Source organism: Scatophagus argus, chromosome 12, assembly GCF_020382885.2.
Source record: "Scatophagus argus isolate fScaArg1 chromosome 12, fScaArg1.pri, whole genome shotgun sequence".
Lineage (NCBI taxonomy): Eukaryota > Metazoa > Chordata > Actinopteri > Scatophagidae > Scatophagus > Scatophagus argus.
In genome coordinates, this window is record NC_058504.1 from 2,526,991 (window position 1) to 2,552,361 (window position 25,371).

The window sequence follows — 25,371 nt, forward strand, 5'->3', positions numbered from 1 at the left end:
GCATGTGATCATTTGCTCGTCTGTACAAACACAGTACATTTAATGTTTGACTTCAACAACGTCATTGATTTTTGTAAATATTTGCTTATTCTGAATCTGATGTCAGCAATATGTTTCAAACAAGCTTGGACCGGAGCAAGAAAATACTGGGAAAGTTGTTGTTTGGAACAGTCCAGAGGCAGGACAGTTCATTGGTGACAGGTGACAGGATCAGGACTGGGTATAATGAGGATGAGATCTTTGCAAATCTGATGTCTGCAAACACAGTTTTTTCTGCAAATAATTGTATTCTGTTTTCATTTACATTTTACACAACACCCCAACATTTTGGAATCAAGGTTATATAATGTATTTTGGAGTATAAAGCAAAGCATAACATTTGCCATGGCACAGTATGATATGGTGCATAAGGGATATGAAATATAGTTTGAGGTGAAATGTGGGAAAACAGCAAGGCCGTAACCTCGAGTCACGGTCAGAGTGGACCAGATCTGATCCACTGGTAAACCTCTTCGGTCCGCCTCCTAACACTACATTTATCCAGCCTGGTCACAGAGCTGGCCTTTCTCATCAGCTTTGTTGAGCCTGTCGGCCTCACTGGCCTTGTTGACCCAATCCGAGCACCACAGCAAAGACCGGTGCACTGGAGACTACAGGCTGATCGAGGATCTGAAGGAGTCTGTTGCACACACTGGAGGATCTGTCACCATAGGAAGAAAAGTCTGCTCTGTCCTTTCCTGAAGAGCCTCATGTTATGAGATCAAGGTACTTGTATGAGTCCACCCTATCCACTTCCTCTCCTTGAGGGGTGGGATGAGGGAGTCTCCATCAGAGGTGTGAATGGGGACAGAAATGATGGGTGAGGACCTACCAAGCAGCAAAGCATCTGAGAGGCAAGTTATCTTGTACTCTGTGGTCAGGCTTGCTGCTTCATCCCATTCCACACACGTTCCCTCCCCGTATCTGTTCGTGGACACTCCGAGTTTCCTCTTTAAGAGCTCCGTTTTAAGACAGCGGGAGCCACTTTTAGAGAACCTTCAGACTTTCTGAATAATCACTCAAGTTGAACTGAACATGTGTGGACATGTGTCGAGATACACAACTCATTTCCTGATGTTAAGTTAAGCTGATGTAGGTTACCTTATCAACTCCTCAGTCACTCCTTGTACTTCCTCTTTGCACAATGACTTACCCAGCTCATTTTTTCATACTTACTGCCCACAAGCAGCAGTGCCCAAAGTGACACTGATGAAGGATGATGAAGGAATCCGAACCCATCGTCAACATGTTGACATGCGCCAGGACTTTATGTAAAATTTGTAAACAAACCTTGAACAACTTATGCAACCTTGAGAATATTCTGTCACTCAAGTTGATAAATAATTAACAGAGAAACAGCACTGACACTACTGACCCTTCACCTGGTTATATAATGTCTTTTAAACATTAATTTGGTCTCAGCTAACTCCAGATCACATCAAAAAATAACACCAGAGAAAACGAGAAATGAGAAAAGACAATATAATGTGCAGGAAGCGGTATGACGATGTAAGCTGTGACCACTTCCTTAAGCGGAAACATGAGTTTGGAAAATATCTTTTCTCAGCGAGATAAATTGTGGTTGAAGCGTTGGAGAATTGATCCTGCTCTCCTTAATCCTGTTTATTCTTTAGGTTGACGGGCAGTATGTTATCTTATCGGGCCGCTCCTATGGGCCTGCAGGACTGGGACGAGGAAGGTGATTTAAGTTAGGAACACATGACAAAGCGCGGTGGCGCATGGAACGTGCGTGGAGGGAGGCGCTGGTGACGTCTGAGGCGTTTATATGCGTCATTCTGGCCAATAAGCGCACTGGGCGCTGATTGGCTAGTGTATGGAAAGGTAACGCCCTCTTCTGGCAGGTTTCCGACTGTTTGACACAAGAAGCGGTGCGGCTCAAACCATTGGTGATATGAGGGGGAGTCACTGTATGTAGCTTTTTAAAACTAGACTTTTATTTGTTTGAGAAGGGTAATAAAGCGCCCTGGTAGACTTACAAAGTAATATATTAATTTATTATGGAATATGGTCAACGTATTTTGCTTTTCTCGATAAGGCACTGCGGACCAGCCCATCATTGTCCAACCCCTCAGAAGCCGGCGTTCCGTGAGTCACTAGAAAAATGATGTAACTTTTGCCGGCGATTCTCTTACCTTCAAACATACAAAGAGAAAAAGAAGTTTGTCCTGTCAAACCGCGTGTAGGGGGAACATTCTAACGCTTTTTGTTGAATAAATGGCTCGGTTTCGTGGTGAAAAGACAGCGGCAAACTGCCAGTAACTTACAGTTGTCTCTCCGTTGGACTCCGTACAGTGGAAGAATGAATACGGCTCGTCGCTGTTCATCTTTTCTCAGCCAGCTGTGTGTGTCCTCGAGGGGAGGACCGACAGCCAGGACACAGATCCCATCGGGAGAGGTCTCAGTCCCGATGGGCACACGGTACCGTCACCCCGCTGCGGTCGGGGGAGGAGGAGGGACGTGTCCCCCGCTGAATCCGAGCGGATCGACCAACACAGGAGCAGCACCAGGTAGCGTACACCTTTTCCTGATACTGTAACTCGAGTTGGCCTCTCCGCCAAACTGCGTTCAAAAATCGAACGTTTAAATCACGCTTATGAGTCCATGACTCAGTCGGGTTTACCATACTCAGACAAGAATGATTTATACGTCTTTAAGTTGCGTTGTCGATGAACTTTTCAGTTAGACTCTGAGACATGGCAGCCTACATCTGTGAAGCTGCTGATGTAACAGTCCCCTCTCTGTTACTGACGTCAGGTGCGGTATGGGGCTGTTTTTCAGAGTACGTACAAGACATTTTGGACAATGCTATGCTTCCAACTTTGTGGCAACAGTTTGTTGAAGGCCCTTTTCTATTCCAGCATGACTGTGCCCCAGTGCACAAAGCAAAGCTCCATAAAGACATGGTTGGATGAGTTTGGTGTGGAAGAACTTGACTGGCCCACACAGAGCCCTGACCTCAACCCCATCCAACACCTTTGGGATGAACTGGAACGGAGATTGTGAGCCAGGCCTTTTGGTCCAACATCAGTGTCTGACCTCACAAATGCTCTACTGCATGAATGGGCACAAATTCCCACAGAAACACTCCAACATGTTGTGGAAAGCCTTCACAGAAGAGTGGAAGCTGTTAGAGCTGCAAAGTTGTCTGTGGTGGTCAGGTGTCCCAATACTTCCGTCTATATAATGTAGGTAGTAAGCTCAAATGGCTTTAGAAGTGAATTACAACAAAGTACCTCTGAAGAAACCAGGAAATGTCACAGTATGTTTCTAAAGTTTCTTAACGTACTCGTTGCCATCTTCTGAACGTTATGACCTGAAAGCTAACGATAGTGCACAGCTTTGCCAGACTTCCAACTGACGTTTTTGAATATCTAAATCCATCCATTTTCTATACCCTTTGTCCGTCGGGGCGAGAAGCACCTGGGAGCAATGTAGAGTCGCCAGTTAACCTAATGTACATGTTTCTGGGTGATATTTAAATCAGGATATAGAAACTTTTTCCGGAAGTGCAGCATCCTTCTCATCGTCTGCCATTTGCCATTTCTGGGGCCTTCAAAACTCTCAGATACTCAGTGTTCTATCAGACAAAAAAGCAGAAAACACTGACATTTGAGATGCCACAACCAGCAAATGTGGGGCTTTGTGAAAAATGATTGGAACCATTATTGGGTTATCACAGTCGAATCGGATTAATTTTGTGTTGATTGACTTTGCAGCTCTCATTAAATTTTCAAATATGTCAAACAAAACAAATTCTTGTAATAAAGGGTCATTTTAGCCCAAAATCAAAATCTTTTTTAAAGTGCTAGCATTACATTTGAAAATCTAAATGGCCAGGTGTTTTTTAAGAAATCATGATCCGATTACTGACGAGGCTAGTGCCATAAGCTAACTAACTTAAAAATGCTGTTAGGGTTCGCCCAGAACAATAATAATCCTGACGAGTACTAGTCCCTCAATGGCCTCTTGCTGAATATCATCCAAGGAGAGGTGTTCATGTCTTTATTCGACATGTTCCTCGGAGTTTCTATAGGTGGTGCTCTTTTCTTCATCTCATCACCCACGGTGGCTAACACTGCTCCTGCTAAGTAGCCACTTCTATTTATTCCCCCTCTAAAAGTGTCATACAGGATGTTCTAGATGTTCTCCCCTGTGGCTCTTAAGCAGGTTCCTCTGTCTAGTAATCTGCTGGAGCAGCTTTCCTTCGTGCCACTGCAAACTACTGGCACTGCACTTCTTATCTCACTGCATTTAGTGCCACACTCAACTTAGCTGACAAACTGCCTGACAAGCCGCTTCTCCAACCTCTAGGCCACGGCTGTCTCAGCATAAGAGTTCAATTCACACATGCAATAACTTATTGCAATAACTTTTTTTTATTGATTTATTTTTTCCATGTGGGGGCAGCAGAAACAACTTGTGACCACAGCTTGTTGTCTCACAGTCCAGCTTGTGTCCACCCAATGAATGTAACTCCAGTGTTCACTCTCCTTTCAGCTCTGCATAAACTGTGTGAGGAACTTGTGTCGTTGTTTCAGACTTGTAAGTGCACAGCGGTTTCAGCTGAGATGAGACTCTGAATGTCATAGCGTGGAGACTTTGACCAGCGTTTGGGTCAAAGTAAGCGGCTCCAACCAGGTTGAAGGTGTATTTTAGGTGCTGTTTTGAGGAAATAGGTCAGGTCTCTAGTTTCACAACTGGTCACATCCACACAACCACACACAAACACATACATACATATTTGTGGCTGGGTCAGCAGCACAATGCGGCCTTAAATTAGCCACTTCAATGGTTTACTGAGTGTGAGGCCTCTGGAGGCTAAAACTCTTTATCTAACTCCATGCAGACCGTTAGTGGCCTCCATCTGTAATGGGATTGGTCAGGCCCAGTTGCATAAGCATTCAAGGGTCGGCAGGGGGGGATGCCCTCCGTCAGTCAGACCTAGATTAGCTTCCATTCAAAAGTTAGATCTCTTGAGTCAGCTTTGGTGTTGACTCAACAGAACTAAAGCTAAAGCACAAAACTGATCTGATGACTGCAACGAAGTTTGGCCTGTTTGCATGGATGTAAAATCCTTGGATTCAGTACAGTCCCATTAGTTCTAAAATCATTTGCCTGATCACATGGTGATCTTTGTCGACATGGTAAATTTTAGAGATATTAGTCACGATTATTGAAGGTTTCAACTCAAATGATGGTTGTCGATATCATCCTGCCAAAGCTCGTCCTGTGTCTTCTTTTCAGTGGAATTCAGCAGTTTCACAGTCAGCTCAGTGTCTGATTAATGTTACATGCGCACAGGACAACCCCTCATTCATTTTTCACCCTGTATCGCTTAATCTAATTTGTCACTCTGGTAATTCAGTTAATTGGCATGTGGTTGCCTCAGCAGAGGAGACGATGACCTGGAATTTGATCTCAGTACCACTCAGCTTATTGTTCAGCAGCAGCCTCACTCAGTCCTGGACCTGGAGGACTTCTGCCACCATGTGATCTTTTCTTTACCGCGTGAAAAAGCCTCCATGATCATTTTAGAAGACCAGTCTGATTTGGGCAAAAACCAAGAAGATTAACAGGAAGCAATGACGCCTCTGTAGAATAAACAGAAGATATAACTGCTTCTGATCCTTGATGCTGCTAAACTGGTCTGTCTGATGGGGAAGTGAAGGTTCATCAGCTTTAATTTATTATTATTATTTTTTTTTTTTATTTGGCTCCTTTCCTGTTCGTTGTGAGATCGCACAGCCAAGTTCAGTTTGATAAGTCGTCCAAAGTTCAGACTCGGTTGGCGCGCAGTAACACACAAACTGAGGCCGTGTCACAGCAGGCCTTTTCCCCGGCACACGTTTTGAGCTTTCACAGCATTTAGACAAAATAAACTACAGGCACATCTCATCCAGTGCAACAGTGTGGCTTAGTGATGTATTTTTAATATTTTTTGGTCAACAGTATTTTATCAGGCTCTTGATTCACAGGAGATCCTGTCACTGTTGGTTTGGGTCTTTTTATGTTGTTGACAGTAATGTAGGATGTAATGCAGAATGAACACATTCACTCAGTGCGAACTCTTTTCCTGCCTGACAGTTCATTGTTGACTGTCATTCCAGTTTGCTGGGTTTTCCTCTCTGGACTGTCTGCTCTGCAACATCCATTGCATGTCTGCCCGTCCTGGGTGAGGGATCCCTCCTCTGTTGCTCACCCTGAGGTTTCTTCCATTTTTTTCCTGTTAAAGGTTTTTCTGGGAGTTTTTCCTCAGTCGATGTGAGGGTCGAAGGGCAGAGGATGTTGCTGATATTATGTTAAGCCCTTTGAGACAAACTGCTTGTAAAAATGGGCCATACAAATAAAGTTGTCTTGTCTTGTCGTTCTGTCCATGAGAGGGACAGCGTTCTTCAGTGGGCCATATGTTAGTCACGTCCTTCATCTGACTATCACAGCAGCAGTCAGCGGGGTTGTCTCGTGAGTGTCACACTGTCTTACACACATCCCACTCAGTCCAGCTGTGCAGAGGGCGAAGCGAGACGACCGCGAGCGGCGACTGCCAGAAAAGAGGAAGACCGTTTGGTGGATAACAGACTGAAAACTGTGTGTGTGTGTGTGTGTGTGTGTGTGTGACTTTCCTCCATCCATTTTGGTCTATGTAAGTATCTGTTGTTGTATGTTGATATTGTATGTAGCCAACAGTTAAACCTGGTCCGGTCCAGTCAGCGTCAGTCCCCTGTGACAGTGTGGACAGGATGCGCTTTGACTGATGACATTGTTATTGTAGTAACAGCTGATCAGCATCCAGACCTTTGGGATCCATCAAACTGTCTGAATGATGATGCTGAAAACAACGATCAAAGTCATTATTGATTATGTGGATTGCAGAGTTGAACTGCATAGTCGACTGGCAAAAAGTTACTCATCAACTATTTTGATGAATAAACTTTTAAAAAAACATTTTCCGGTTTTTCAGAATGTGAAAGTTTGCTGCTCTCTTACTGTAAATTAAATATCTTTAGGTTTTTGAGTCATTTTGGCTGTGGGAAAATGTGACGGACATTTTTCACTATTTTATGACAATTTTAATGATGAATGATTTGTGTGTGTGTAAATGGGTGAATGTGAGGAAAACTTCTAAAATGCTTTTCTGTTGGGGCAGAAAAGTGCGACATACTCTGAATACTGTCTATTTGCATTCCAGTATGTGAATGAGTAGTTGGGTGTAACCATCTTGCAGTATTTTTCTTTTTTTAACTCTAAAGCATAAAAGTATGCAGGACACGCAGACCCAAAATCAGATTAGTCAATTAAGTCTCCAGTCACATAAATGTGCTGCTGACAAAGGAAACAATCCACACTCTGTCTCTTTCTCTTCACTCTTCTTTCCTCACTTAACCAGAGATTACGTGACCTGTGTGTGTGCGCATGTGTCTGTGTGTGTGTGTGTGTGTGTGTGTGTACACCCACGCCAGCCCTGCCATCCCCACCTGTTCGACAACATGCACAGCTTTATGAAAACCCCACCCACTTAATCAGTTAGGCAACATCCTTATCCACACACACACACACACACACACACACACACACACTGAATACACACCTACTCACTCCAACATCGCTGGCCATCCTTTCTCTCCTTTTCATCTTCCTTTTTCCTGCTTCCTGTTCTTCAGTCAGCTTCTCTCGTCTCCATGGCTACCGTGATAATGAAGGGAGCTTATTGGTCCTCCAGTCTCTCCCTCCCTCCCTCCCTCTCTTCATGTCTGAGACAGGCTTACTGTGTCTCCCAGCTCTCCAGAGGTCATTCTGTCACCCAGCGGGTGAGATGGGGGGGGGCGGGAGGGAGGGGTGGGAACTGATGATTCAGAGAGAGAGAGAGAGAGAGAGAGAGAGAGAGAGAGAGAGAGAGAGACCTCCTGGAGGATGAGTCACTGCATAGACAGAGCGATCCAGCTATGTAAAGGATAAGAAGAGGGCAGGAAGGAGTGACAGACAGAGAGGTGGATTGTCCTGGTCTTCAGGCGGAGGAAGAGGGAGGGAGGAAAACGTTTGATCAGACATGGAGGCTGTGGGTAAGACATGTATACTACGCCCGGCTCCATACATGGCTGAAGCTGTAGAGCAGCAGTAAGGAGGTGAAAGGTGAGGGCCCACTGTTAACAACAGAGTCAGGAGAGTGAAGGAAAACGGAGCTCCAGCAAAGGATGAGAGAACATTTCCAACTGCAGGGTTGGGTGACACGACCTGATGTGTACTTACTGAGAGATGGGGCTGAACAGCTGGTCTTTTAAAAAGAACAAATATTGATTTCAGCACGATTTTCTTCTTTCCTTTAATGATTAATGATTGAATTGATTTTTTTTGGTTCATTTTAGCCACTCAGCAGTGCTGTTTTGTTTGGCTTTGCAACTAACCCAGAAGCTATTTCAATGGCTGCTCGTCGAGGTGATGCAGTCGTTGGAGTGTTTCTAAATAGTCTGCTCAAACGTCATTGGTTTCACGTCTCGCTCTGCTGCCCATAAACTGTTAAGTCTACCTAATGTGAGGAAAAATTGTACAATTAGACAGCCAAGCTCTTTGTTTCCAGGTGTGCTTCCTGACTTTGGAACCTAGCTAAATTACTTTTTACTTATTGCAAAAATTTCCCAAATTTCTGACACTTGCCAGGTTTCCATTCACACGTAGCACTAATTTCATCAGAATTTACAGAAAGACCGATTGAAGGTTAGAAACTGAGTTCATCAAGAGTTTATGGAGCAAATTCTGCAAAAGAAGAGGAAGCTTTGGTGGAAAACATGATGGAAAAATGGACTTTAAGTTGGTTCATGTACTTGGCTTGTATCTTTGTGCATGCATATATTTTTAAGTGTTACTCACACTACTTTATTACAATGTGTTCGTATACCGACACTTCAGCGCCCGAAGTCGACCTGCCCTGTCTTGCTCTACAACACTGTTTGAGCTAACTCTTCTGTCGCCTCAGTCTCTGCACAGTCTTTGACTTCTGACAGATGTGGGCGATGTGACCATTGGAGACACAATGCGTTGATGACAGGCCATTGAAAATGACATGAATGTCTGTCAGTGTCTTCTTGTACCTTTGCATGTCCTGAACTGTTGGACTGCTGTCTGAGGGTCAGCAAGTAATCCCACAAATGTCTGGCTGGTATGTTCTGAAACTTGGAACAGCCAAAGCAGCCAAGATGGGAAAAGCTCTGCTTTGTGGGCTCCACCTGTCTCAGCTGCAGATCCAAAAACACAACGAGCATGCAGGGTTTGATCAGATCACACCTGAGGTTCTTCCTGTTTTCTGTCCTTCTTCCAAGGTCTTATGGGTCACGTGAAAGACGTTTCTTTCTATAAAGACAAAGTTCATTTCATAAGCACTAAAACACGCTTGCTCAAGTTAGTACTTTCATCATTCACGCAGTCACATTGTTGGTCTAGTATGAGTATTAGTTTGAGGTGCCTACTGTTACCAACCACATACGTTTGTTTCCTCTCCATCAGTTTATCCAATGGGTAGCAACAGCAGCAGGTTGTTTGGTATGTTGGCCCAGTCCCTAAAGAGCGCCCCCTTGGCCCAGCCAGACCCGTACCTGGAGGAGAACCCAGACCAGGACCCGGACCAGGACCTGGCCGAGATTGACCCAGACCAGCTGCTCAGAGAGTGTGAGGAAGCTCTGCAGAGACGTCCGGCACGGCCACACCGGGATCTGGTCTATCCAAACGGCATGGCACCCTGCCACCATAAGCACAACCCCTCCATACGGATCATGCAGTGGAATATACTCGCACAAGGTAGAGATCTGTGGAGAAACCATACATCTGTGGGTCTGAGAGGACTCCAGTTCAGTTCAGTTCCATTCACTTTATTTATATAGCGCCAATTCACAACAAGAAGGCGAGGCTTAGTGAATTAGAAGCGCGGCACCGTTTATCTATACATCCAGTGATGTGTAGAAGTTTAGAAGATGTATTAAAATTCCCAACACTCTCATGCCATGGCTCACGGGGTGAAAAATGACCAGACCGAAATATTTCTACTGAGTGGATTGAGGTGATTGATTATTTGTGGTTTTGACTGAAGTATCTCAGTAACCATTGGATGGATCGCCATTTACTTCATCTCCAGCACCGTCAAATCTTTGGTTTATGATAAAATACCTGGGAACTATTAGACTATCCCATCAGCCCCAGCTGTACATTTAGCATGCTAAGGAGTATTATGGTTTAGCTCACAGTGCTGCTCTGCACTTAGCTGCTAGCTTGGCTGTAGACTCTTGGTCTTGTTTTGGTATAAACATCCTCTGTTTTTTTTTCCAGCTCTTGGGGAGGGGAAGGACGGGTTTATCCGCTGTCCACTGGATGCTCTTAACTGGCAGGAAAGGAAGTACCTGATCCTGGAGGAGATCCTCACCTACCGCCCTGACATCCTGTGTCTTCAGGAAGTGGACCACTATTATGACACTTTCCAGCCAATCATGGCCAGCCTGGGTTACCACGGCAGCTTCCTGGCCAAACCCTGGTCTCCCTGCCTGGATGTAGAAAAGAACAACGGACCTGACGGCTGCGCTCTGTTTTACCGCCGCTCACGCTTCTCCCTCCAGTCCACGGCTCACCTGCGGCTGTCAGCCATGATGCTTCCCACCAACCAGGTAGCCATTGTCCAGACACTGACCTGCCAGGTAACAGGCCAGCAGTTGTGTGTGGCCGTCACCCATCTGAAAGCTCGCAGTGGCTGGGAGAGGCTGCGGAGCGCGCAGGGCGCCGACCTGCTGCAAAGTTTATGCAGCATAACGTCCCGAGGCGGCGGGAGCAGCCAGAGTGAGATGGCACCCGCCACCATCCCTTTGGTCGTGTGCGGGGACTTTAATGCAGAGCCCACAGAGGATGTTTACCGGCGCTTCAGCTCCTCCCCGCTTGGCCTGAACTCTGCATACAAGCTGCTGAGCTCCGACAGACAGACGGAGCCGGCCTATACCACGTGGAAGATCCGCCCCTCTGGAGAGAGCTGCAACACTCTGGACTATATCTGGTATACCCAGGATGCTCTGAGTGTGGAGTGTCTGTTGGACATTCCCACGGAGGAGCAGATCGGCCCAGACCGCCTCCCCTCCTACCACTACCCCTCTGACCATTTATCATTGCTCTGTGACATCAGCTTCAGGGAGGAGCCCCACAGACTGATGTAAGCTGCAGCAGACTTGGACCAATAGGAGGACTGGATGAGTGAACTGCTTGTCCAGAAACAATACTGAACCTTCACTGTCAATCAGAGTGAGGAAGATGAACGTGATGTCATGGAGGGACGAGTTAAACCTGATTGGAGAGTGAATAATATGCAGACATGAGATGGACGTAAATCCAAGTAAGCCTGTGTCCCTTTCTGCAGTGTTGCTGTTAATTTACAGATAGACACAATGGAGGACAGTAGAAGTGAACTGAGACATTGTGACTTCACTTCCGCTGAACCAAGTCTTTGTAGTTTTAGGAACAAGTTTGGATTGGATCCACTGAGTTGTGAACTTCAACTGAAATGGCAGTGTTTATCTGCCAAGCTTATTTATTGTTTCCAATACACACATAAGACGATTATCACTTATTGTTATTAAATTATTCTTTATACTTTCTATCAGTCGGTAATCAACAGGCCCAAACGGAATTTGCAGATTTTCTTTTGCTTGTAATTTGATGCCCAGTATTAATATATTCAGCTGATCCTTCGCAGGTGACGTAGAGTCAAATGGGGCCTCCTCAGTTCATCTGCAGTAAATCAGATTTTTTGACACATTTTCGCACTGCAGCACGAACTGCGAACAACACACACCCGTCACACACATGCACAAGTAAACTCGGAAACTGTTCAGCGGGCACAGATTCTGTGTGGGCCTGCTAATCAACAGCTTTTCCTCATTAAAATAAGTTATTTTGCATTGAGGTTCTTCAGTTTGGTAATCTTGACAGTGTTAATGCTGTGCTGTGCAACAATGAACATGAGGAGAAATGTTTGAAAATAAAGTATTTATTTTTTACTCTTACTGTTGTCCTGTTTGATTTCCTGGCTTGCACATTTTACTGTTAATAACTTCAACTGTGAATTCCTCACAGTTCAGCGCACGCAGTTTTACAGCAGCCACCGTTTGGCGTGTGGGATAATCGACTGAGGCACAGCGAGGGGGATTCGTAGTTTGTTTAGTCTTAAGCGAGTTGTAAAAATGTTCCTCCATAAAAGGAATTTGTATCACCAAGGTGCACCCGTTTATCTGAAGGTTAACAAAAATAAAGAATTAATGTGTCAAATTATTTTTACTCCTCTGTGTCAAGCTGAAGGATGCTTTCACCTTTTCTACTCAATCTCACAGTATTTTCAGTGTTGGCATCTCTGAACACACCAACTCTAATCATTGTGGGCAAAAAACAAAAAAAACATGACAAGCAGCAGTAATAAACAAACACATCCTGCTGTGCCACGAGTGACTGGAGCTTTTGTCTCACTGCAGAGACAGTCGTTTGGTTAGTGTACAATAAGTCTCATATGTAACAACCGTACTGTCACGTGTTGATATTGAACTGCTGTAATAATGATCAGGAAACTAACATTTTCCACCTCCCACACACTTTTAAGTAGTTATTCTGTTAGTAAGTCTAACCCACTCGCTCAAAGTGTCTGGTCACTATTGGGTTAACTCTCCGCGAGTTCTTTCTTTAGGACCTGTCGGCACCTGTACTGACGTCAGAGCCGAGCCTCCGCTCGTTAGAGTGACGGAAAAGCGCGAAGGAGAAGCAAAGAGAGTCACGCGTGTGTTTGGGGAGACCGAGAGCTCGGAGAAAACTGTCCAAAAAGAGAGGAAAAGTGTGTTCGTTGGCAGAGCCGGATACTTGTTGATGTAGCTTTGAAACTCCGGTGAGTGAAGCCGTTGTTTATGTGTAGATGTCGGCTAGTAACAGCTAGCCAAACGTCAGCTAGCTAAACCGGTCGGAGGATTTTCAAAGCTATAGACGGCGAATTCGTAATTTCACCATCATTTAATTGGTTATGTTGTGTCTGTAAGTTGATCATTTCATGTTGAAAGCGTTACTAACATGTGTAAAGGTTAAAAAGTTGTTACTGTGTTATTTAAACATGCTCTCGTTTCATGGTTCGTGTGGATGTGAGGAAACTCCATAACAACACTGAAAAAACCTACCTGTGAATTCATGGGAGAGTATCTCTGTTTATGAGTAAAAGGAAGAAGAAGAATCAGCTTTATTGACAGTATATATATTTTTACATACACACATTGAATTCGTCTTCTGAGTAAAAAGAAAAGTTAAGCGTACAACTTAATGCAGTGATTGAATCTGATGTCATTTCATTTGTGATATCACTTTTTGTGAAGTTGATCAAGTAATTTGTTTTGTTGTTCTGCACTATATGTGCAGGCTGTTTCTTTGCTGTGCTGAGCGTGTGAAGAAGCGATGGCGAACCAGACCCGCGGAAGACTGGCCAGGGTCCTCACGGAGAAGTCATCTCACAGCACCTGGGATTTCCAGGTAAGAAAACACACATACACGTATACCTACCCGGGTGTAGTGTTCATCAGAGACAAACAGCAAACATAACACTTAGTACAGCAAGAACTGGGACTAAAACAGATTAATTTTGTTTTGTTCTAAAGAAAAGAGCTCTATTTTATTTTGTAAATTATTTTCTGAGTTATTGTAAACGTTGTATTTGTTTGTATTCTGGGACAAAACTGTCGGTGGTTTACATATTATCATACTCCTCATTTCTCCTCAGAACCTAGTTAGGACCGACACAAGTGCTACACAAGCACCACACTCAAGTGATGCCGTATCAAATGCTTCAGTAATTAATAGTTCCCTGTTATTGATCACTGGGGTGTTGCCGTTATACTTAACGTGGGTCACATAATCAAGCAGGTCAACACCATAAATGCATCACAGCTTTCTGTGTGCTCATGCCCCATTTATTTCCCCGAACCAGTCACCTGTCCACCGCTGAGCCGAACACTGCATGTACGTACAGCTTGTGCACGGACTCTGTGGGCAAAAATACCCAAACAGCTGCGCCACTTACATACGCAGACTCCACTTCCTCCCTGTGTTTAAAAAGAAGCTGATGCATCCTGTACACGAGCGCATAACATGAATCCCACCAATCAGAGCAGCGTTTTAACAGCCTCACCTCAGACAGCATCCCGTCGCTCAGCTTAACTAGACTGCATGTGCTTATTGTATTTATACATACTGTATTGTACTTTAAAATGCTTAAAATACTTAAGAGACTGTGGGTTTTGTACTGCTGGTTGGACAAAATTAAAAAAAAAAAATCACTTTAGGCTCTGAAAAACTGTGAATAGTATATAGTATTTTCATAATTTTATAGACTTGATCTATAGTGAAAATCATGGTAAGTTGCAGCCCTAAATACATCATGTATTACAGCGGTAAGGATCTTCATCTGCAGGGGGCCACTGTATGCATGTTTTCTTCTGCCTTTACATTTTCACAAGGTTTCCTGTGTTGTTCAAACTATTTAAATGTTTTTGCCGCTCACTATGTTACATACAAGTGACATGAGGTCTGTTATCTAGCATTTCATTTTTCAGATGGTTGAATAACAACATCACACAGTTTTAATTCACATTTGTTGTTTTTTTATAATACATAGTTCAGTAAAATCTACTTCAATACACTGATAGTACAAGAAAAAAAAATAGTATATTATACTTCAGACGTTGAACACACCATTTGCTTCTCTTGTGTTGATGCAGACATCCTTTCACTCCCTTTTTATGAACAGTAAAAAAAGACGAGGGTTGAGAGAATGTGACACACCAAGGGACCGTAACAGACGATCAAACAGATCAATTCAACCTACGTCTGTACTGATGCATACCTGCTGAGTATCAAAAAATGATTTTTACATTTCTGTTTACAGCAAAGTCTTGTCAGGCTTTTTATATTACATTTCATTACAAAAAGGAGTTTTTTTCATGTACAATCTAAGGCTGCCCGTGTGTTCTGAGCTCTGAAGGATCTCTGTGTGTCTGCATGTCTTTCTACAACAGTCCCTTTAATCCTTTGTGGGGCTTCAGCAGCTCCAGAGTAAGAGCATCTCCGTGGAGACCAATGTCAGGCCGACAGCCTGAGCCAATCAGAGAGGATCTCTGTGGCAGGACAGAGTGGGGGGTCCCTGCACTTCCTCAGCAGTGTCCACAGTCACTTCCTGTACTCCCCTGGTGGCCTCGGCTCAGGACAGAGTTCTCAGGATGATGGGGTTTCTGCTGATGTGGCTGGCGGGCTGGAGGAGAGCAGAACCTCAGATGCTGCCTCTGATTGTGCTGCCTCGGGCTGAGTGCTGGAGGGCTTTGGGGGCTGGATGGGGGTTTTGGGCAGGGCAGGGTGAGGCTGGCCAACCTGAACAGAGAGTTGCGGCAGCGGCTGGGCCACTGCTGCCGGTTTAGCCAGGATGAGCTGCGGTGTCGGCCGGCCTGCCGTCAGCTGGACTGTAGGCGCGTTGGCGGCAGGCTTGGCGGCGGCCTGTGCAACCTGCGTAGCAACAGGTTTAGCCTGGATGAGCTGTGTGATCTGGCCTGATGGGTTAGCCTGCATGAGTGTGGCCAGCTGGTTGGCCGGGATGGTGATGATGGTGATCTTCTCTCCTGCTTTGGAGCCAGCGGGTAGCACAGTGGGCAAAGCCTGGATGACCAGTTTGGGGGGGTTGCTGGCAGAGGCGTTGGCTACCGTTACTGGGACTCCCGTGGTAAGGATGGAGGAGGAGTTTAACGTCACCTGACCTAGTGAGTTAGTCATGACCACTGGCATGGCTCGGATTTGCCTGCAGGAGAAAACACAGGGAGGAAGTGATGATAGAGCTACATATTCAGGCCCAAAGGGCAGTTGGTTTGTTCATGGTTTTGTGAGAACACTTCATATTCTGTTTTATCAGAGGAAAGTATAATCAGATTTTGACATAAAAATACAGAGAAATTGACTTTTTGGAATTTTCTTGTTATACAGTGTTAAATAGGGGCATAACATCACCATAAATGTGATCCAATAGGTTTTCATTCCAGCTCGACTTCAACCTTACTGAAAACGCCTTAATGATGCAATACCAATCAGACCTGGTAGCAGTGTTGCTGGGGATGACGGTGACGTATGTCTGCTGAGGTTGGGTGGCAGGTGGGGAATTGGTGCCCAGGCTGATGGGGCCCTGCTGGTGAACCGGGTGCTGGACAGTCACCACGCCTTCGCCGTCCTCCACCTCCTCTCCATCCTCCTCGTCATCAATAACCCGGATGTTCTTGGGCATGTCTTTAAACTGGTAGGCCAGTCGCTGACCCTCGACTTTCGCCAGGATGCCACGCTGATAGTAATACCTACACACACACACACACACACACACACAGTAATAACACATACAAAAGCTGTGTTATTCTATCTGCCAGGGAGAGCTTCTCTTCAGGACTGTACAGGTTTAGGTGTTTGTGGAAAGGACCTGCTGACCTCAGGGCTCGGCCCATGGTCTCGTAGTTCATGTCGGGCTTGTTCTTGTGTTTCCCCCAGAGTTTGGACACGGCTTTGGAGTCGACCAGTTTGAAGATGCCCTTCTCCCTCTGCATCCACTTGATGTACCTGGGACATGTGTTTTTGTCCTGCAGCAGTTCCAGCAGAAACTCCCACAGGTAGGTGGTGTTGCCTTGAGGACACAACACATGATGAGACAAACATGTTGCTGGCATCAAATTCAGAAAAGCGTATATTTATAAAAATCAATGAAGCCGTTGAGGTCAAACACTAAATGTATCGTCTTTGGACTGTTTCCACTTGAGCAAATGTCTAAAAGAATTACCAATAACATTCTGTTTTGTTTAAGTTTTACGCAGCGTCTACAGCGTCTAAAGCACTACTCTGACCAACCTTTGCCCTCCCTCGGTCTCTTCTTGATCCCCAAGTCAAAGGAGCCATTGGAAGCAGGCTGGTGTGTCTTGGGCTTGCGTCCACCTGCAAAACACACACAGACACGCACACACACGATCATTCTGGAAGCTGAAGCCTAGATCAGTTTTTTCAGTGTGAACAGGTTCCTCTGTTAAAACTTTTAGTGCTCAGTAAGTTTAATTGCTGTCACATTCCCCCACATTTTCCCTGTCGGCCTGTTTGTTTTGTCAGCTGACAATTAAAAGATTGCTGCTGCTGGCTGACAGATTACACTCTACTCTCAGACTGTTACAGCAGACGCATCGCAGTGACACTGACCTCCTCTCTTCTTCTTGGCAGCAGGTTCACACTCAGGAGGGATGGGGAAGGACTCCTCTTCTATGGGTCCACACTCTGTAGACACCTCCACCACCGTCTCCATCATCACATCCTCTGCTGGGGTCAAACAAACAACATTCACAATTTTCTGTTTGTGGTCGCTAACATAATCAACAGCGCCAGCACAAGCTGTGGTAGGTCAAAACTGAGTGAACTCAGTGGTCAAATCAGCAACCGCCGAGTTCAATAGCTAATAGATCAACTCTGTTCTGTGAGCTGTACCAGCTGTAACTGGTAAAATGTGTATAATTATAACATAATAATATATAATTATCAGATAAGACATCATGCATTTTTTACAATAACTGGCCAACTATGTAGGTATTATCAATAAATATATCAGCATCTTAAAAATCCATGCAAGAAGTTCTGCACAGACTCAGTAAATAATCCTTCTCAATCATCACTTGTTACCCACCAGAATAAAAGTGTTAAAGTGTAAAAGTGCTCAGTGTGAAATTGCACAGAAACTCAAGAAAGCTGCCCAAGGACTGTTTACATTTTGCATGTTTGAGTTCGTTAAGAGTGCAAATAGCGTAGAAAGAAATGGTTCATGAGTCTGGTGATTCTCTATGGGTCGACACTCCTGGAGGGCAACAGCTCAAACAGGTGATGACCAGGGTATAGACAGTCTTACACCATGTTGTTAGCTATGCTCTTGTTGTCAAACAAGCAGTGAGAATAGTTGGCGATTTGAAGACCTGGGAATAAGACTCAACACTCAGCTATCCTTCTTCAGAATGTCTTAGTGGTGTATTTACAAACAGCAACAGACAACTGCTGCATGTTATGCCTGTAAGATTATTTACACCAAATTACAGGAGTTTCATGACAGAAAATCAAAGCATGAAAATAACCCGAATTGCATCTGGGTGGATCGCCACCTCTGCCAAACAACATCCTATTGGCTGCTGAAATCATATGACATCAGAGGGCTTCATGGGTCCACCTGAACCCTGGAACCATCACAGTTCAGATCAAAGTTTCATATTCGCTGCGGCTCACGTGTTTGTTTAACATCATGTGTAACAGCAGAGTAGATCTAAACGGACACAACTGTGATCAGACAGCAGATCATGTGCTACAACAGCAGCAGCAGGCAAACTGTAAAGTGCACCTGTGTCCACAAAGTGGCACCAAGTGACCTGCGTGAGCGACTACCCTTCATCAGGAGGCGAAGGGTCAGAGAACAGACCGCAGGTGACAACAAATTAGCAATGCTAACATCTGCCGTGGCAACGGAAGAGCGATTGTTATTACAGTTCATAAGGGCATAACTGAATAAACGTGACGAAACCGCAAAGTGTATTGTAAACAAGTTGTATTAGTGATCCGTCACTATGACAACAACTGGACTGGAAACTGAAATGACGAGTGGATTAAATATGCTTGCTTCAAATCAGTAACAATAACAGAAAGTCTGAATGTGTTTTTTACTTAATTTACATTCAGGAAGGTACTACATTTTGACAACTTGTAAATTAACATTAAAAATACTGATTGGGTCTGTGTACATTTCTGGGTCTTTTCAGGTTCAGGGACATATTTTTGAACCTGTGAACACCTCTAATTGACATCTAAAATACATGGATAACAGACATTGACAGCCATATGAACTTATGGTTCTCTGTGCACATGGGTTTTAATGTGCTCTACAAACTGTATTAACAGCGTGTTTACCTGTGTTGCGTTCACTGTGCAGTCCTCCAGGGGACTCCATATGGAGGAGAGCCTCAGCTGCTTCAAATGTTTTGTCAAAACACACCATGTCGTGACCCGACATTTCCACTGAGAGGAGAAGCAGAGAGAAGGCTGTCAGCACACACACCTCTGCAAACAGCACATTCCTCCGGAGAAGAAGCAATACAACTAGACCTGTGAGTCTGTAAAGGTTACATTCACAACAGTACAGCGCTGCAACCTAACTATTTTGAGATGTTAACTTCCTTGTTTGAGGATTGCAGAAGCAATCTGTTACTCCCTTCCTGTTTCCTGTAATCTGGTCTAAATAGTTAGACATCATAGATACCAGCAGAGGGCAGTATACCACTGTCACATATGTTGACAGCAGCTCAAGAGGAACATGCAGCACTTTTCTCAAATGAACAGGTACAATTAAATGAAACGAGTGACACAACAGGTATGGTCCAAATCAAAGATATTTTTAGATGAATTAAATTTAAGCAACATGAGTTGATATGAGACCTTAAGTTTTCTCTTTGAAGTAACATTGTGAAACAATGTGAATGTGAATTACCTGCCCGTGGTTGAATGTCTCCGCATACCGTTCAAGTTAAAGTTTACATTCATGTCTGTTAAAAGTAATGTGCCTGTGGTGGGCTACAAAGCTTCAAGCTACAAATTCTAAAATGTGGATACTACATACACATCTTCAACCGGGCAGCACTGAAGAACTACACAATCAGCAATGTGACCAAAAGCGAAATCTGGTCACAATCTCAGGAACAGAAGGCCTTGAATTCTTGAGCCATGATTAAAAATGTGTTTTGTGAGGTCACCACATCTTCAGGATTATGTTTTTACTCTGCAGTGTGAAGAACTGGCAGGTTTAGTCACAAGAGAGAGTAAAATCAGATCCTGCAGATTTCATTGGTTCTCATAATGTGGGCATGAGGACGGGTCCTCACAATAAGTCTCTGAGGCCTACATCATACACATGACAGACATTTATCACATAAGAAGATAAATGCAGGGGGCCCTGCAGTTAGAAACAGCTCACTCAGAAACTGTATTTTTTCACCTCACTTTGTCTTTAACCGAAGTCCTGTAGACACCTACAGTGAACAGGTATATCGTGCTTTAATTGTATTCTCCTGCAACAAATAGATCAATAAAAATCAAGTGTGTGCTATTTAAAAATATTTCAAAAATTACCCAATTATACATAAAAGAGTTGGGGCGAATGCAACTCCAGGCCCGAGGTGAACTCTTTCAAACCACCTCATCAGATTTACCATTCAGAGAACTGGGCCTCACCGGTCTCGGCCACCTCTGTGACCACCTCCTGCTCCTCGGCCACGTCCTGCATCAGGTACGTCTCGTCATCGTAGACCAGGACCTGTGCCGAGTAGCACTCCTCCACCTGGGCACTGGGCACCTCTTCCACGATCACTGCTGGACATCCCTCCTCTTGCAGCACCACACCCTCCTCCTCTTCCACATCTTCCTCCACCTCCTCTCCACCCTCCATGATCACTGCCTCAATTTCCTGCTGGACTACTTCTTCCTCCTCCTCCTCTTCCTCAGCAGGCTGCTGCTCACACTGAACACAGTTTGAAAAGATGTCACATGTTTTTTAGTGGTGGCCCTGGGTTTTCCACATCAATTGATGTTATTTTAGTTAATCAATGATGGTCTTATAGCTAATCAATGCTGTGTGCCAGACATTAACCAAAACCAGACATTAATCTGAGTTGTGGAATTTGTAACCCTTGATCTTATATGCCATTTTTAATGCTGGTTCCTTAAAGTATGAAATAAACATGTGTGTGTGTGTGTGTGTATATATATATATATATATATATCCATATACATATCTATATCTATATATATATATATATATATATATAGATATAACCTGCGAGTTTTATGGAGAAGTATTGAGTGAGTTTAATATAAAGAAAATATAAAAGTGTACATGAAAAAGTTTGCCTGAAATGATGAAAAATGAATTGTTTTATTGCTAGACTGAATTGACTAAAATGTTCCATATAATCCGACTGATGACTAAAGTCTACAATGTCAGCAGTTTCTAAAATAGCTTAAGCTTTTCTTTGACAAAGACAAGACTAAAATTCTCAGACTATTATGCAGTTAAAACAGGATGAAGATGAGGTTGAAAAAAAAAAAAACCTGACAAGGACCAAGGCCCTGATAAGACCTTGTGTTAACACGCATCCTGTGTGAGATCTAATCACAAGTGGACACCTCTGAGTCCAACAGTTCACACCAGTCACTAGAATGTCTCTCGAGTTACCACTTGTGATCAGATCTCATTTCCCTGCTCTGTATGCATAATGCATATTGACACATACATCATTTTACAAAAAGGCCAAAATAATAACAATTTGTTGCAGAAACCATTTCATAAAATTTACAATTTCTCCCAACTCCTAACTTACAAAAGTGAGGGATATTTACAGGAGTCTGGGAACTTCCCCTTGAAATTGGTTAATGCTAAATCTGAGATTTACCATCAATAAAATGTTGTCATCTTTCATAAATTTGGTGTAAGTGGTGAAATCAGCCTGAAGAGTGTGTTCAAACAGCTGCTAAATGCTGACAGATCAGACACACTTCAGACATGGAGCAGGGTGACAGGCAGACTGATGCTGTGACTAACTTTCTACAAGGAAAGAAACAAACTCATCCCTCTGCATGCAATGCTGAATTTACAAAAGAATTGGTCATTTGGTTTATTAAGATTCTCCTGACTCGGCAACTCTCAAAACTGCATGATTTTAAGGGAGTCTTGGTTGTTCACACACTCACAATAAGCGAGTGATTGTGTGAACAACCAATCGCTGATCACCCCTTCTTTTCCACGAACTTGTATGTTTTAGTTCTAAATGGTTTAATTTGAAGATGGTTGCAAGTGATGACTGAGAGCGAAAATCCTACTCATCCTGCCCATGAGTGTTACTTGACTTTGCAGTTATGCAAATTTTTGTGTTGCAACATTAGCACATGTTAAGTTTTCATAAAGACTGGAAAGTATGATTGAAATCAACACTACGTTTTCTCATTTGCTTCGTTACTGTATGGCTAAATAATCCTGTAAATCCCATATAAAATAATTAGAGCTGTGTGCAACTAATCGACTGCTACCCTCGCCAGTCAGCATCAGAAAAAACGAAATAAATGGTCAGTTAAATCTATCTTCTGTGATGCTTTGATGCTTGCCGCAGACAAAAACATTTTATTCTGTGATTTATAGACAAAAGCTAAACGAAAATGGATGTTATTATTATATATTTTTGATTGTCTATATTCTTACATTTTTAATTCTAACAAATGAATTCTTGGTAACTTCTCAGTAAAATGCTCACCGTCGTATATTTCAACTGACAACTGACAACTATACAACTGAATTTGTGCAACTCTATTATTCCTCCACTGACTTTGTAGCCATTGGCACATCCTCTCTTTTCAGCATAGAGCTTTGTGGGCCACAGTTGTGGTGATGCACAGGCTTACCTGCTGGGACTCCTCTACCACAGTGACATACTCCACTATGTTCCCTCCACCATCTGACACTACCACAGAGGTCATCACTCATTCCTGCCAAAACAAAAGTACTGGCGGTTAGGATGGAGAAGACAATATAACAGCTGAAGGTTTTGTTTAAGTATGATTTGGTAATCACACTTAAGTCTGGAGTGTGTTTGTGTGTGTGTGTGCAGGGGCTGGGGTCATGTGAAAGCCCCGTGGCTACCTGCTCACCTCATGACTTTAAGTGTTATGAGGAAAAAACACAGCACAGTCTAACATCATTTCCTAACTTCTGAACCAGGCCTATGCTAGATTCAGGTTGTAAGTGATCCTACAGCAGGCATTTTATTTCAACATGGTCACTAAATTCAATGAGAATGCAACTAAATGGTCACAGGCCTTGGCCAAGCATCGAATTCACTATAAGAGACAAGAACATCTTCATACTAGAGCCACAGGTTGCAACAACCAACAAAGGAGTCAACTCACAAATACCTAAGATTAATATGTGACATAAAAAAGCAAAAACAACAATTGGCTCTTGTATAAAGTTGTTCACATTGCATATTGAGACTTGGTGCCTGATTCATTTTAACTTAATGCCAACAGCTTTTATGAAGCAGATTTTCTTATAAACCCGATAACTAACTGTTCATTAGATAACACTAAATTTGGCATTTTGATCACATTAAAATTCATGAAGCATCTTCACAATGTTCATGTTAAATTTCTGTGATAAACTACAGTTGGTTGAGACTGAACACAATAGGTTTATAAATATTACATGATAAATATTTAAATTAAATGAATTAAATATTGGTTAAAGTTTGCGTGTTCAAAAACGTCTCATAAGTCTGGTATACAGCATAACACTGAGCTTAAAACCAAAATTGCTAAAAATAATATTAAATCGATATTTAGGGAGGGTTTTGGTTACAGCTGACCATTTACCGTAAACAAGGCAAGAATCCCGAATACATCTAACTCACTTGCAAAGTAAATCGTAACGTTGGCTAAATGCCAATTCTAATTCAAAACAGAAGAGTGGATGCAAATACTGTTGTGTTCATCAAGTCAGGTACACTTGTCTTGTTTGAAGAGACGGCAGACACTAACTGTTCTCACCATACAAGCTAATGTTTACTTTCTGAGCGGGCTGGCAAGTCTGTGTGCTCGCTCACTCAGTCTGTAGTTGCAGCTCCAGACCCCGTAGCTAACTACAGTTAGTTAGCTAACTAAACGCTTCTGCTACTTACTCAACAAGACTTCGTCTGAGCTACTACCGCTGCTAACATAAAGCATTTTGTTACGTAACGTCACATATTTAGTGCTATGAAAAATATGTTAATACAGGTGTCTCCTTTTATAGGAAAATCAGATAACTTTGCACTGGCTAGCAGGTTAGTTATTGAGCTCGAAAGAGTTAGCCGATAGCTAGCTAACATATATATAGATTAATATATAACGTGTAGTAGAATTACACTGACACTGGCCGGCAAGCAGAGCAAATTATGATATCTGCTCTGGGAGTTGTGATCTATCAGAGCCAACTGATATCTTAATGCAATGGGTTTCCTCTCCTTACCTTGTTTTTCTTTTGCTAGCGAAAAGTAAGCCCCACAGCTAGCACTAGTAGGGCCTGGCGCTAGCTAACGTTAGCCAAGTTTTACGGAGTCAAAACGCTTACTTCGCTTGCATAAACCAGTATTTGCAAGTCCTTCGTCCCTCCAAATCACTGTATAGACTCCCGCTGATGCCCTGTGTTGAAATCTAAAGGGTGAACGCAGATGACGGCCCTGAAGTTGTTTTGATTACTACTCGTTCCTTGCTATGCTGTAGCTTTCCGGCGCGCCGCCTCTTCGCGACAACGGATCCAGCGGGTCAAAGCACAAACCGCCATGACGTCACGAGGACAAACGCGTTATTTTTTTTTCCCCGAGACAGTTTCGCCCAGTCCCGCCCTTCTCTACTGTGATTGGCTACTGCTACTGTTCCGCCGGAGAGCTTTTGCTCGCGCTGATGACACGGCAGTCATTGTCTGCTTTTGTTTGCACTTTCATTGAATTTTATCTTTCAGAAAGCTTGACTTCCTAAAAGCGTTCTTACAAACAGTCCTTATTGAGAGCAGATTGTTAAATTGCAAAATTAATCTTGACTTACTTTTAAACGTATTTTCATTTTTTCAAAATTATTATCATTTCTCGGTCGCAGTCTGGTTAGATTCCTTGATAAGGCCATAAATCGGCGTGGGCGTCCTTGTTTTTATAGGCTTTTTATTTTTTGCTATTTATTTTCTTGCTTTTAAGATGGCTGGTCACAAGTCAGCATAATAGAAAAATTGAAACTACTTCTTCTCCAGCCATTCTCCAGTTTGTTAACATATGGAATTAACTTTTATTATTTAATTACTCCTCTCTTCATCTCCTCTCCTCTTATAACACTGATAAAGTTGTCATTTCAATAATGCTTTTCAAAACTAACAATGAACACTCACATTTCATTCTAATTTTCCACTTAAAAAAACAACAAAAACAACAAAAAACATATGAAAGTCATGAAATGCAAACACAGTACAGTGTGTGGCATTGTTTGTGCCAGTAGTGGAATGTAATCACATTTGCTAGTAAGACGTACTTTCCTTGAGTATTACAGTCATATGTAAAACCATTTCATGGTATCAGCTTCTTTTGTGTCAGGATTTGTTGTTTTTCTTTTAAATGACTTAATTTTATTTGAACAATACAAAGGTTTGTACTATTGGTT

The 25,371-nt window shown here is 43.2% G+C and overlaps 2 protein-coding genes and 1 long non-coding RNA gene across 6 annotated transcripts; 2 read left to right on the forward strand and 1 right to left on the reverse strand.

Moving 5' to 3' along the window:
- The first annotated feature begins 1,943 nt into the window (after positions 1-1,943).
- On the forward strand, positions 1,944-12,086 carry nocta (nocturnin a). 2 transcript variants are annotated; one of them, XM_046406560.1, is made up of 4 exons: positions 2,431-2,567; positions 9,372-9,450; positions 9,556-9,846; positions 10,372-12,086. In XM_046406560.1, exons 3-4 carry the CDS (start codon positions 9,564-9,566, stop codon positions 11,238-11,240), a joined length of 1,152 nt encoding a protein of 383 aa, XP_046262516.1. In that variant the 5' UTR covers positions 2,431-2,567; positions 9,372-9,450; positions 9,556-9,563; the 3' UTR covers positions 11,241-12,086. The 2 variants fall into 2 exon arrangements, with proteins under 2 accessions (XP_046262515.1, XP_046262516.1); XM_046406559.1 differs by lacking the exon at positions 9,372-9,450 and having other exon boundaries at positions 1,944-2,567.
- A 586-nt stretch (positions 12,087-12,672) lies between these two features.
- LOC124067994 lies at positions 12,673-16,742 on the forward strand. The gene is made up of 3 exons (XR_006844856.1): positions 12,673-12,952; positions 13,471-13,581; positions 16,624-16,742. It is a non-coding gene; the product is annotated as an uncharacterized LOC124067994 (long non-coding RNA).
- elf2a (E74-like factor 2a (ets domain transcription factor)) lies at positions 14,686-24,517 on the reverse strand. Of its 3 annotated transcripts, none has more exons than XM_046405823.1 (9): positions 24,296-24,517; positions 22,594-22,677; positions 20,374-20,659; positions 19,057-19,164; positions 17,317-17,433; positions 16,978-17,061; positions 16,564-16,756; positions 16,182-16,436; positions 14,686-15,892 (listed from the first exon to the last, which is right to left on the reverse strand). In XM_046405823.1, the coding sequence occupies exons 2-9, from the start codon at positions 22,666-22,668 to the stop codon at positions 15,319-15,321; spliced, it is 1,692 nt and encodes a 563-aa protein (XP_046261779.1). In that variant the 5' UTR covers positions 22,669-22,677; positions 24,296-24,517; the 3' UTR covers positions 14,686-15,318. The 3 variants fall into 3 exon arrangements, with proteins under 3 accessions (XP_046261779.1, XP_046261780.1, XP_046261778.1); XM_046405824.1 differs by having other exon boundaries at positions 17,317-17,430; positions 24,194-24,517; XM_046405822.1 differs by having other exon boundaries at positions 24,194-24,517.
- Positions 24,518-25,371: the final 854 nt, after the last annotated feature.